The sequence below is a fragment of the Primulina eburnea genome, chromosome 15 (genome assembly GCF_022965805.1).
Source record: "Primulina eburnea isolate SZY01 chromosome 15, ASM2296580v1, whole genome shotgun sequence".
In the NCBI taxonomy this organism is placed as follows: Eukaryota; Viridiplantae; Streptophyta; class Magnoliopsida; order Lamiales; family Gesneriaceae; genus Primulina; species Primulina eburnea.
In genome coordinates this window covers 7,710,365-7,724,365 of record NC_133115.1, presented here as the reverse complement: position 1 = coordinate 7,724,365, position 14,001 = coordinate 7,710,365, and the positions used below count along the sequence as shown (strand labels likewise).

The 14,001-nt window shown below is 37.0% G+C and overlaps 1 protein-coding gene across 9 annotated transcripts; it reads left to right on the top strand.

The window, feature by feature from the left end:
• The first annotated feature begins 6,592 nt into the window (after nt 1-6,592).
• Nucleotides 6,593-9,063, top strand: LOC140814689 (uncharacterized). 9 transcript variants are annotated; one of them, XM_073173742.1, is made up of 3 exons: nt 6,660-6,709; nt 6,882-7,012; nt 7,164-8,265. In XM_073173742.1, the coding sequence occupies exon 3, from the start codon at nt 7,188-7,190 to the stop codon at nt 7,983-7,985; it is 798 nt and encodes a 265-aa protein (XP_073029843.1). In that variant the 5' UTR covers nt 6,660-6,709; nt 6,882-7,012; nt 7,164-7,187; the 3' UTR covers nt 7,986-8,265. The 9 variants fall into 9 exon arrangements, with proteins under 9 accessions (XP_073029844.1, XP_073029846.1, XP_073029847.1 ...); XM_073173743.1 differs by lacking the exons at nt 6,660-6,709; nt 6,882-7,012 and adding an exon at nt 6,593-6,652; XM_073173745.1 differs by lacking the exons at nt 6,660-6,709; nt 6,882-7,012 and adding an exon at nt 6,595-6,652 and having other exon boundaries at nt 7,182-8,265.
• The last annotated feature ends 4,938 nt before the right edge of the window (nt 9,064-14,001 follow it).

The window sequence follows — 14,001 nt, the reverse complement described above, 5'->3', positions numbered from 1 at the left end:
TGAGTCTTTAGACTCACTAGACTTGATTGTTGTAGGTATGGACGAAGTCGAGACCGCGGGCGGGGACTAGTGAGCGATCTTGGGACAGCAGTAGTAAACCCGAGGACATCATGATTTAATTTATGCACCTTTTATTATTCAAACTCAGTTTTAATACGTTGGATTATTTTTAAGTTGATGTTTACGTTGGATTATTTTTAAATTGTTGGTTGAAAACAATATTTGCTTCCGCTGTTATTTTAAAGTTAAAATTATTTACATGTTTATTTTATAAATGAGGCAAGGTGATCATTTATTTAGAAATTTTTTTATAATTCCGCAAAAATACGAGTACGAAATACGGGCCTCTACATAGTCACTTTCAAGGATCAATATTCACCCAAAATGATAAATGATTTAAAGCTTTACGATTTTATGTTATATGATTCATTTATATTGAAAATTATTTTAAATGATTTATTTATGTTCAAAAATTATTTTAAATAAAAGTACGATTTTAATGCATGAGTCTATATATATGTATTACTTGTTATTCATGTTTAGAACGTACTGAGTCATTAGACTCACTATGTTTGAATGTTGCAGGATTTTGTGATATGAGAAAGCGCTTATGCTTGAGTGGATCGAGTGTAGCAGTACACTCTCGAGGGACATTTATTTTTCGCACTAGTTTATCAGATAAAAGATTTAAATGATTATTGTTAATGATTTTATTAGGGATTTTTATACTTTATTTTATTGTTAATTGATTTTCCTAAAGGTCGATGTAGGAATTTTGGTTAGTTGATGATTTAGAGATTTTTACACACTTGAGATTTCAAATGTTAAATTATTATGATTTATGAAAATGTTAAGTGATTTGAGTTTATGATTATAAAAAAAAGAAAAAAAAAATTAGTGTACGTTTCATCTGTCATTTCTCAACTTGAGTTGGACGTTCGCTCACTCTCAATGGTTGTCGCTCTTAAGCGACAAGAACTTCAATTGCATGCGGTTGGAGAAAAGGGTAAGTTTGACTCAGACCTGAACCTTGATGAAGTGCTGAATTCTGAGAACATCAAATACTTATCTATCACTCAGGTACCACCATCTTCATATGTTACCGCTTCGCTTGATTCTAAGAAACCGATTTAAAATGCTATGACAAGTGATGTGACATCCTTTCTTCCAACCGCCAAGATCATTATGACAAAGGATGTTCTCATCACTGAGGCAATTTGTCAACAAGATGAACCGGGTTCCTCGACAACTCCTCAAGAGATCCACGAGGAAGATACATTTGTTCAAGAGTTTGAAACAGTTGTGCCTCCTCTCTTGGCGCATATCAGTCATTCAGAAGTTCATCTTATCTCTGCCGAAAAAACTGTGCAATATATTTCTGACTTTGATCAGGGCACAACTCAATGGAGATCTCTTCTCCTTCAAAGTCTGAATCTGTTATTGATACTGCTCAAGGCATTCTCCCAGAACCGTTAGTATCTTCACCTGCTGAACCCAAGGATGACAATGTAACTGTTGCTTCTCCGACTCTAGTCTCTTTTGTTTCTGAGGCTCCATCAACCGGTCTGGTAGCACAAGAATTCCCTAGCGAAGAAATCCCTGTTTCGTCTGTAGCATTTGAAACCACAGTTGATGTTTTGGCTTCTGAAATCGATGAACCTCATCCTTCCAAGTCAACCGAAAAAGCGTCCTCTTCTCAACTGGCCTCCTTCAAAGCTAGAATACTCTCTTCATCCAATCTATTTGAACCCGAAGAAGAATAATTTGTGGAAGAAGACAGGCAGAAGGAGATTTTGGACCGTATGAAGACTATGGATCAATCAATTTTTGCCCTCAACCGGAAGCAATTTGATCTCAAGGAAGCCTTTCAATCCATGAAATCTGACATCTCCAAGGAATTTCTTGTCGTGAATACAAGAATTACCTTCCGACAAGAAAGGCATATTTCTCGCATCTCAATTTGTGCACTGAGCTTTCGGGCCAAATAACTAGACTTAAAACACATGTTGATCAGTGCATGGAGGCCCAAGGAGCGTAACTTACTGAAATCATGCAATTCCTTATGCATGATGATGTAAAAAGGGGGAAAGAGAGAGGCAAAAGAAACTTAAGAAAGCAGAAGAAGCGGTTAGGAAAAGAGTTGCAGAGCCAAAGCAGATGAAGCCTTGATGCAAAAACAACTTAAAGAATAGAAGAAAGTTTAATGTATTGTATCTATTTCTGTTTAACTGTTTTTATTGTCTGGAGTTTGTAGTTTTCATTCACTCAATAAAATACAAATTTTATTTTATCAAGCTTTCTTAAGTATTTTGTAAATTGTTGTATATTTCTGTAGCTGGGTTTTGTCATCACCAAAAAGAGAGAAGTTGTTAAGAAATTATTATTATCCTAAAGTTTTGTGATTGACAAAATCAAAGCAGCATCTAACTGTTTCAGGAAAACTATTGGAACATTTCATGTTTAACAATCTTGATTTTGATTATTAACAAAACTTGTTATTTTGTTTCTAATGATTTACCTAAGTGTGCAGGAAGCTGGAACTGATCAGACTTCGAATTGAACAGTTAAACGAGCCAAACTGAAGCTTTCAAGAACGCCAACGGAAAGTACCAACTGATTGCCCAAATTGAATCAGTCCAACTGATGTATCATAGAACAGTTCAACTAATTGTCCAGATAGGTAGTTCAGCAGAAGATCTTCAAAATTCTGGCCAGTTGATGACGTGCTCAACTGAGGAAGAACCTAGCTGACCAGTTCAAATGAAAGAGTGAAATCAATTCAACTGACGAGTCAACTGATTTCACCAGCCCAACTAGAGATCAGTTCAGATGACCAGTTAGGTGAATCAGTTAGGGATCAATCTAGTGGATCCTACCCGAGGTGGTAGAAGGGGTGGCGTAGGAGCAGTTGAAGTATCCGAACATCTATAAATATATCTTGTGTATTAACTTTTTAACTATTGTTTTCCAAACTGATTTGATCAGTTCGAGGTGTTATCAGTTCAGTTATTACCATAACTAAACTGATCATCTGCTTTTTAGTTACTCAGTGTACATAAGTTAAAAGGCTTTCAAATATATCAGTGTTTCTTAATGAAGGATTACTTCGAGTGTTTTCCGCTTGGTTTGTAACCAAACTCGATTTAATTCATCAGTGTTAACATTTTTAGAACACGAGCTATTGCAGCTCATTGGATAATATTGTGTTTGAAGCATCACAAAGGTGCCCACAACACACGATCCTTCAAAAACAGCCGTAATTTATTTTATATATCAGGAACACTTCAAAACTGCTTGGAGCTCAATTGCCTATATGTGAGGCCCGGGGCCGAAGAGGGCGGGGGGTGATCGCCTGTGCCATGAGGTGGCACAGACAATGAGCGGCTCATGGCAGGCTTCTAGGTGGAGGGAACATGAATGGACCGTTCTTACACTGGAAGGAGAGAGATTCCGAAACTGTTCAATGTAATGGACTGTACAGTTGAAGAGGGCTTAAAAGATTTGATTGGTACTACTCATATCACGAAGGTGCGTCTTTTTTTCGGTAGCTCATCACATAAGAACTCTAAAGTTAAGCGTGCTTGACTTGATGCAATTTTGGGATGGGTGACCTCCTGGGAAGTTTCCCAGGGTTCGTGTGAGTGAGGACATAAGCACGCTGGAAAGACCCGTCTTGATGCAGTGAGGACAATCGTTGAATGTGGGGCGTTACAAGTGGTATCAGGGCCGACCTCTCCGAGTACGGTGTGGTTCGGGGACAAACAAAGCGGAAGCTAGTGGGCATATGAGGCCCGGGGCCGAAGAGGACGGGGGGTGATCGCAGGTGCCATGAGGTGGCACGGACAATGAGCGGCTCCTGGCAGGCTTCTAGGTAGTGAGAACATGAATGAACCATTCTTACACCAGAAGGAGAGGGATTCCAAGACTGTTCAATGTAATGGAATGTACAGTTGAAGATGAATTAAAAAATTTGATTGGTACTACTCATATCACGAAGGTGCATCTTCTTTTCGGTAGCTCATTACATAAGAACGCTAAAGTTAAGCGTGCTTGACTTGGGGCAATTTTGGGATGGGTGACCTCCTGGAAAGTTTTCCAAGGTGCGTGTGAGTGAGGGCATAAGCACGCTGGAAAGACCCGTCTTGATACAGTGAGAACAATCGTCGAATCTGGGGCGTTACACTATAGCTTGAAGAAGTTTCAACTATTATAAAATTTTTAACCGGCTGTTCAAAATCTTCAAACCGCTTCATTAAAGAATCATTCATTGTTCACTTAATGAAATACATTCTCTGACCGGCTCTGGACATTCAATGTTTTTTCAACGCTACAAATCAACCATATCTTGCACCAGTCTCGATAAAAATATGCATTTATATCACTATCCCAGAATAGAAAGATTGGTTAAACATCCTACAAGCTTTGATGGAGCTAACAATTAATACAAAATGATTCTCAACATCAACTCTTCAAATGTATGAGATTTAAAGTTGCACAAGAAAAGAGAACATTAAATACTTGCTGAAGAACATTTAATGAAGTTACAGCTGATAGTGACACATTATTTCAATGCTATAGGTTTACATTATACATTTTTTCCGATCGTTGGGATGACAACTTATAAAAGAGGAATTGAAGAATGCATATGGGAGTTCGATCAATTAAGCTTTTCAACTACGCGATTGTTTTACTACTAAAGCTTGCATACTCAAAGATTTGAGCGCACTTAAAGTTCATATACTTCATCGCTCATCAAGCACGTACTCAGCAGAAAAATATCTGATCATTCCGGGATCAACTTCTTGCTACTCAAAACATATAGTTTTCTTTTATCAGTAACCTTTGGTTATTTGATTGATTGTGTTGTCTGGTGAATCGAGGATTATTAAAATTCATAAGTGTAAAGTGATCACTAAGAGATCTAAAATATGCAGTGTGATAAGTCCTAATTGGAGTGTGTTGTTGCAATAAGTTTGTAAAGCCAAAGCTTTTTTAATGAAATCATTCCTAAAGAGGAAGAAGGGGTGACATATAAGTTTTATCTCTGAACATCCATAAAAATTCTGTGTCTTCACTTTCCGCGAGCACTTACATTTCAAACCGTTTCTTGTTAACAAGCTAGCCAATCAGTTGACGCTACTATTAGAAATTTTGAACCATTTTCTATACTTTTCAAATGGTTTACAATTTTAACCATTCGAGAAAAAATTTCAAACACCTAAAGATGATTGAAAACAAATTTTAAAAGCAAATATTTTTAAAGAGTTTATTCACCCCCTAAATTCTTTCCCTATCCTAACAAAACAATATACACGAATATAATAATATTTGATATAAAATTTATTATTTAAAATCATTACTAGGGTGTTAAAATCGACACAATTTACCAACTTGATACGGTTCGACCCGAAAAAAAAATCATGTTTGGGTTTGGATTTTTCGAGCTCGGGTCAGGTCGGGTTGGACCTAATATTTGACCCGAGAAAATAATCTGATGAGAGTGGGTTGACTTGAAAATTTTAACTTTTTTAAGATTATATAACTAATAAATATTTCCTATAATTTTATATATTATATTTTGAACAAAAACAATTATTGTATATTTAAATTAAAAATTTCCATAATTTAATATTTATTTTGTATATATTTATTTTTTTAACAATTATTTATTTGATTTAGTATATATAATTTAATTTTTTACTATTAGATTTTATAATTTAAATCATATATAAAAGGTATTTTGTTATTATATGTTTGAATTAAAATATTATTTATTTTTTTGAATTTTATTTAATTTTTTCAAAAAAACAAAAAATAAAAATCAGATTTAGTTGGGTTAGTAAAGTTTGAGTTCTGAGTTTCGGGTTAGTTGGAGTACATGTTGAAAAATTTTTAATGGTCTTATTTATTTTGTACATACGATGCGTGTGTATATAGTCTTTTTTATCATTATCGATGAACTAAAGTGAAATTTGATAAATTATTGAGGGACTAAATTAATATTTGAATTGTTGAAATAAAAAAAAATAAAAATAAAAACGTGTGTTGAAATGTAAAAAATAAAAATTAAAAACAAAAGTATAATATTAGTATATATAAGGGTAAAGTTGAAAGAAAAAATTAATGCTTTTTTTTAGATGATTATTGTCATGTCGTAGAGCCCGTTTGGTATCAAAAGTTTTTTGATTAAAAAAGTACTTTTTTAAGTTGGCTTTTAAAAGTGATTTTTTAAGTAAAAGTTGTGTTAATATTGTGTTTGGATGAATAGATCAAAAGCACTTTTTAAATTAATAAATGTGTTTGGATACATATCATTAAAGTGTTTTTTTAAGGTTATTAAAAAAGCTAGTGAAAAAAGCTCTAAAATAGGGCTTTTAAAAAAAGCTCTATTTTCAACTTAAATAAGTGCTTTTTTAAGCACTAGAAGCCCACCCAAACAAATTAAAAATTTAAAAAGCACTTTTTTAATTGTAGCTTCTTATACCAAACGGTCTCGTAAACTTTAATAAAATAGAACCGACCCGACCCGACCCGCATTATCTAACCGATTCTTTACTCGCTAGGAGTGGCCACTTATTTATATTGGTTATTATTATTATTTTGGCCAAACTCAAAGGCGGAGTAGTAGAAACTAAGAAGAAGAAGGTGCAAGGTATTGGCCTAGAACACTCGATTTCTTCACTCATGATATGTTTTCCTGTTAAGATATGTTAGTTTCTGATTGTTTTTACGGTTTTGTAGAATTTTTCTTCTTGTTTTCTCTTCAATTTCTTTTGTCTGATCGCATTTTCGAGGAAAGGTGCTCGTTTTATGACGTTACGTTATTTCTTTTGAGCCTCTATTAGGGGATTTGAATTCTTCTGCTAATGCTAGATAATTAGGTTTGGAACTGAGAAATTGAGATTCGAGTACGTTTTGGGGGCGGGTTTTGATCCGATTTGCTTTTCCCTGTGATCTATCTTCTGGAAGATAACATCTTCACTCCTTGTGGTGCCTCTGTATAGAAGAAAAAGTAGTTTTTTACTAGTTTAAATTTGCTGTTTCTTAATTTTTCAGGGATAACTATTACCAATTGTGTTCCTTGTGAAATTATTGTGGTTTTAGGGTTGAACGAGGCAATCTAATGTCGTGTTGTATTATATTTGCAATCTTAATTTCTGTAGTTCAATCTATTTTGATAGTTCGGCATGTCAAAGAACAAAGACGAAGGTGGTGGTCAGGATGCAGCAGAAAGAATCAAGGTGGCAGCTTTGTCCGCGGCTAAGGGTCTCAGCCGAGCTCAGGCTGAGCGTGCAGCTGCAGCAGCTGTACGGAATGTGAATGCATATGGGCAGAAGGAAGAAGGACCTAGCAGATGGCAGGAGAGGAAAGAAGCTAAGAGGCAAATGTATTTGATGAGTACTGAGAAACAAGTGAGACTGGGTGAAAGGAAGGATTTCAAGAGCTCAACATCCACAATTGGGGCAGCTTCACAGTGCCAGAAATGCTTCCAATCGGGACACTGGACGTATGAATGCAAGAATGAGAGAGTTTATATATCAAGGCCTTCTCGGACACAGCAACTGAAGAACCCAAAACTTAGAATGAAGGTTTCAATTTCTTATGATTTGGATAACCCTGATATCCCAAAGGTGGAGAAGAACGAGAAACAGGAAAAGAAGTGTAAGAGGAAGCATAAGTCCAAAACCGAGTCTGATAATGATAGTGAAGCTTCGGTGTTTGAATCTGATAGTGAGACATCCTCAGTTACTGCATCAGATGATTCTGCTGGAGTGAGTGAATCAAGTTATAGTTCATCTACTGATTCTGAGGAGGAGAGGAGGAATAAGCGCAAGAGCAAAAAGAAGAAGCAGAGGAAGAGAAGGCACAGAGAGCGTAGCTCCTCGTCTGAGTCCTCTGAGTCGTACTCAGATTCAGACTCTGATTCTGAGGAGAAGACCAGACGGAGAAAGAGCAGGAGTGGGAGGCATGGCAGAAGGCACTGAGGCTAGTAAACATGAATAGTAAGGTTTTCTTGTTTGTTTTTCTTTCGTAGCTCTACTGTTTGTCGAGTCAGCTTAGCATTCTTAAGACCTGAAGACATGTAAGAATATGACATTTGACGATTATGTCATTTCAAAGATGCTTTTATTTGTAGCGTCCGTGTCTACTGTTTTTGTGTTAGATTCCCCTTTTTGCTTCAAATTCATGACTTGTGATACAGTGTCATTTATCTACTGCCTTTTTCCAGTGATGATGCAATGATCATTTTATCATTTCCTACCATTGACAAGAAGCTTATTTGTTATGTCATTTCAATCTCCGTCATAAAAAATAAATTTGAGTGACTTTTCCATCTGTAAGTCTTAACCTTTTGGATTTAGGTCCTTATCTTGGTCTTATGGCCTGACATTATCTTTAGATTTATCATATGGGTTTTTTCCAGGTGTGGAACGTTGTTGGTTGGGGGTGGGGATATTGGTGGCTAAGAGTTGCGATTAATCTTGCTTTTGATTTGCATGCATATATGAAGTTTTGTATTCTTGAATCTTGATCTGCAAGGAGGCTAACTACTAGTAACTGATATGGCCTAAACATTGTTGTTGGATTCCTTGCTCGTCTTACCATATAAAAGGATTTGAAATCGCAGTTCTGATTTTATAGTAAATGACTGAGTTTTCGAATACTTGTAAGTTTGTCTTTTTGAGTCTCCTGGCTTATCACTCAATTCAGTCAATTGTTATCGTGTTTTAGTTGTATAGTTCAAAGCACGCGAATCCTCCACGTGTGTATCTGTTAAGTGTTATCAGGAGTGGTTTTGATTCACAAAAACTCAACTTTTGGTTGCTCACTTGCTCTTGTGTATTGTAACTTTTGAAATTTCAGCACATATGAGCAATTGGACATCTGCCCTTTCTCGGCGTGTGGTTCCATTGATGCAAACAAGAGTTCTTTTACTTGCCATGTACTTGCCATGAGCTGGCTGGCTTTATTGTGATTCAATTTTCAAGCCCGAAACATACTCATTTCCGTGATGTATAAGGACTAAAAGAAATTGAGATATAATTATAATTTTGAGGGAAAAAATTGGAGATATAATTATAATTTTGAGGGAAAAACTGTTTTTTGGTGTTGGTTTCTTTGTGATTTTGATTCTTTTATGTTATCAAATTGCGGTTTTAATTTTTTATCTTATGATTTGTGTCAACTTTAGTCATTTTTCATGGGAAGTGCTGATGTGATATTAGATATGTAATCGCTGCGTCAGCGTTAAATTGGTGTTAAATTATTGTCACGTCGAAAAAATGACTAAAATTGAAAAGAAATATGTAAAAGACTAAAACTTAAATTTGACAATATAGATGACCAAAATCGAAAAGATAAAAATACACAGAAAAAAGAAGAAGTTACTTTACTATTTTTATTAATATACTTTAATAAAATTATTAATTTTCAGTATGACTTAATGAAACATTTACTACTTAAAATTTTGTTAATATATATATATATATATATATATATATATATATATATATATATATATATATATTTAAAAGCTAGGACAAAAAATACATACTCATAAATATTTAAATAAGTTAATCAGGCATTCTAAAATTCGTCCAATCACTGACTAAAAATAACTGCAGTTACACAAAATTTTAAAACACAATCAATCTCCTAGTCTTCAGTTTTAAAAGGGAAACTCGAGCGTAATGCCAAAAATCGGACAATTCAACGACATAAAACAAGTTTCAAAATCATTTCAACATAATGTTTAGACCCATGACTCATAATCGTATTATGCGGAATAAATGCGAGGTCCTCGGGTTATCAAGTACACCTCCAGCTCCGCCTACTCAGTTTTCAGCGCCTCCAGTCTCCACATCCTCATGGTCACCTGCATCAATCACACATAGTAAGTATAAAGACTCAAACATCTGAACCGTAATAACAAGTACATATACATATCATGCAACAGTGAGAAGTACTGTAATTAAAAAAAGTTTCATGATCTTCAAAAGCATAAATTCTTTTTTTTTTTTGATCGGAAACTATCATTTTATTATACTAATAATAATTCAGTTTACAAAGCCAGTGGATGAGCGATCCACAATCCACCACATGAAATAAAGACTACAAAATCTTCAAAAGCAAATACAACACCAATCCATAACCAGACGGCGGGGATATCAGCGACAGTTTTATCCATCCACTGAGCCTTGACCTTACATGTTCGTGTTTGTGTTCGTATTAGTCACAACCAACTCACCTCCTTAAAAAACATTTCATCGTATTCATCACTTGTGAAACTCATGAATATATATATATTTTCTTAAAAGCAAGCATGCAATTTATTATCAACACTTTCATAAAAATTTCATATACATAATTAACATTTATATTTTAAACAAGCATTTTCAGTTATCAGGGTACTGCCAGGACTGCAAATCTAACCCGCTCAAACTTATCAAACTCTTTAAGGCTGCGTTTGGTTGCAGGATAAAATAAACTAATGATTAGTATGTAAATGATAAAGAAAATGATTGTCGTAGAAATGTAATATATGGTAGTATGTTTGATAAGATTTTCAAGTGTAGGATAATTTTGAAATTTTTGATGAAATGACAAAATCGTCCTTCCTCTTTTTTTTGTTCTTCCACTCCTGCGGCGGCGGTCTGGCAGTCCAGCGGTGGTCCGGTGACGGCGGTGAGTCGGCGGTCCAGCGGCGGCGATGGCGGTCCGACGAAGGTCAGGCGAAGTCTGTGCGGTGGCGGTCCGGCGACGGTCCGACAAGGGTGGCGGTGGTCCGGCGGCGGTCCGACGAGGGCGGCGGCGGCGGTCCGACAGCCGAGGTGGTTCAGTAGCGGCGAAAGAAGAAGGGTAAAATTGGAAAGAGAGTAGGGATAGAGGAGGGATTAATAATCCTACGGAAGGAGTTATTATTTAATCACACGTAACACAACCTAATTATTTATAAGAAGGATTGAGCTGGTTAAATAAAAATCATACCAAACACATGATAAAGAGTGATAAAATAATCTATCCTACTTAATTCGGCCAACCAAACGCAGCCTAAACATACTTCTAATCATTTCTTTAAACATATCTTGAACCCCTGCATTAACCTCTATCTTTCGTTTCAAGGTTTAGATCGGAGTCCTGTTTAACCCGAGACTTGATCAAATTTTTAATCATAGTTCAATAACTCCTAACCAAACTCCGTATCACTCAAGTTAAACAATTATAACCACAAACATGTATGTATAACTTACTGGGATCCCCAAAACGAGCAATAACCACAAAATTCTCAAAAATACAAGTACCGTACTAGCGCCTACACGCTGGCAGCGTCGCGCTGCTGCGTTGGGTAAGCGCCTAGGCGCCAAGTACCAGCGTCGCGGTGCCACAAGCGTCGAAGCGACAGCACCGTGGCGCCAACCCTGCGGACAAAAATCCCAAATCGACTTTCGAAACTAAAATCTACCCCACTCCCAACCAGCCTGGACCAGACCCGAACCAACCTCTCCTAGACCATCTTTGGACCCTCCTGGACGGACTTAGCCGTGGACCCTGGCCCCATGCATGTTATTGAGAAACTTTCACCTGAACGCCACAAAATCGAGCCCGTCTAACCACAACTCATCCGATCTTCCCCTAGCCCATGATTAGCCATATGCGAGCCATCCTGGAACACGTCTCAGATCCACAGAGTCTGATCCAAGGTCTGGAACTACCCTTGCACTGTTGTACCCATCGCATCACCCAATCGAACCAACCTATATCCCAAAACTCGAAGATTCGATCAATTTTCCCTTTAAACTTGCATCGATCTCAAGAGCAGCACATACGCTCTTACATATCTACTATCAGATCACTCCTAAATCTCGAGTCTGGAAGCCCCTTCAATATTAGTCAAGAAACGTGAGAAGTATGACAAGAAAAATGTGTATTTTCATGTGGAATTCAAGTAAAACCGATGCATAACACTATATCCCCAATATATAATGCAAGCACACTTCGAAACATGTAATATGATGTGATCGATGCGAAAATAAGAAAATCGTGCATTCCTTTGCATATATATGCTTGAAAAGCAACTCAACGACGTGAGAAATGGGCACTGGAGGGATGGCGCGACTTTTACTATGAAAATTCTTGAGAAAATCGAGCTCAAACCCTGCTGATGGATGTGTGTGAGATGGCTGCCGAGAGGAGGAGAGGAGAAGGCTAGGGTTGGCGTGAAAGTGATGGAATAATAAAAAGAAGAGTGGGCCTAGGTTTTGGAATATTAAAGTGAAATCATTTTGGCCCAAAATTCTACTAAAGTAGGCTCATTAGGCCTAATAACATGCAGGTAAAATATTTCGTATAATTATGCTTTCAAAAAATATTACTCGAGCCCTCAAAAAGTCTCTATTTGTTAAAAATCGCCTACTGATTTAATAGTATGGTTCAACGGGTAAAAATATCTTAAAAATGCTCACTTTCGAAATTCCAAATAAATTCACTATATATTAAATAATTAAAAATAAATATTTAATAAAAACATTTTTCATTAACCGTCCCTGATCTCTATTCTTCAATCGAGCACAAAATACTGCTAGAAGCCCAAACAAATTCAATCTAGTAATTCATGAAATAAAACACAAATTCATGTCATAAACATGCATTTAAAAATTATTAAATAACATTTTAATAAAACCATAGATTCGCATGTAGTCAGGTTACGTCGTTTGAATTTCTAGATCTCATAATTCCTCCCCCCTTAAATTGAATTTCTTCTTCGAAATTTAAAACTTACCCAAAAGATCTGGGTAGCGACTCCTCAACTCCGACTCGGTCTCCTAAGTAGACTGCTCCTCGGAATGATTTAGATACTAAACTTTGACCATCTGAGTCACTTTGTTCCGGAGTCTCCTCTGCTGTCTGTCCAAAATTTGGTTAGGTCTTTCCTTGAAAGATAGGTTCGGCGTCAGCTGCAGAGGCTCATAGTTTAGCACATGCGAAGGATTCGACATGTCTTTTCACAGCATCGAGACGTGGAACACATTATGAACTCCCGACAGATTCGGCGACAACGCAACTCTGTATGCTAGTGTCCCAACCTTCTCGAGGATCTCGAATGTCGGCTCTGAGCACTCTTCATTCTATCCCGGATCTTGACTACTAGCTCTGTAGTCTGGCTGATGATATAAGGGCCCAACTCTGCTCTTTCCCCTACTTCATCCCAATAGATCGGTGACCTACACTTTCTCCCATAAAGCGCCTCGTATGGAGCCATACCGATAGATGCTTGATAACTATTGTTGTATGAGAACTCCATGAGAGGTAACTTCGGCTCCCAGCTGCCCTGGAAGTCGATCATGCAAGCCCTGAGTAGATCCTTCAAGATTTGAATCACTCTCTCAGACTGACCTTCGGTCTGAGTTTACTGAATAACAACTTGGTACCCCAGATGTAAATCTTGGGTCCCTATCTGACACAATGGACACTAGAATCCCATGCAATCTGACTATCTCCCTGATTTACAGCTTTGCGTACTGAGTCATGGTGAAAGTCTTCTTGATCGGAAGAAAATGTGTTGATTTAATGAGCCGATCGACTATCACCCAAATGAAATTATATCCTCCAACTATCCTCGGTAGCCATGTCACAAAATCCATAGTGATGTTCCCCATTTCCACTCGGAAATAGGGAGCGGTCTCAGCTTTCCTGCAGGTCTCTGATGCTCTGTCTTATCCTGCTGACATGTCAAGCACTCAGACACAAAGCGCAAAATATCTTGATTCATGCCCGACCACCAATACAAGGTTTGCAGATCCTTGTACATTTTCGTACTCCCCGGGTGAATAGAATAAGGGGTGCTAGGGGCTTCCTTCATAATGTCTTCTCTCAGTGAATCATCACTAGGAACCCACAGTCTGTCACGATATCGGACTATGCCTTCCTCAACAGTATACAATCTCAGACCTTGGAATCATCCCTCTGTCTCCACTTCTGTAACTGCTCATCAGATTACTG

What these genes read in the sequence shown, in the direction of transcription:
- LOC140814689 (XM_073173741.1), top strand. Translation starts at nt 7,188, where the DNA reads ATGTCAAAGAACAAAGACGAAGGTGGTGGTCAGGATGCAGCAGAAAGA.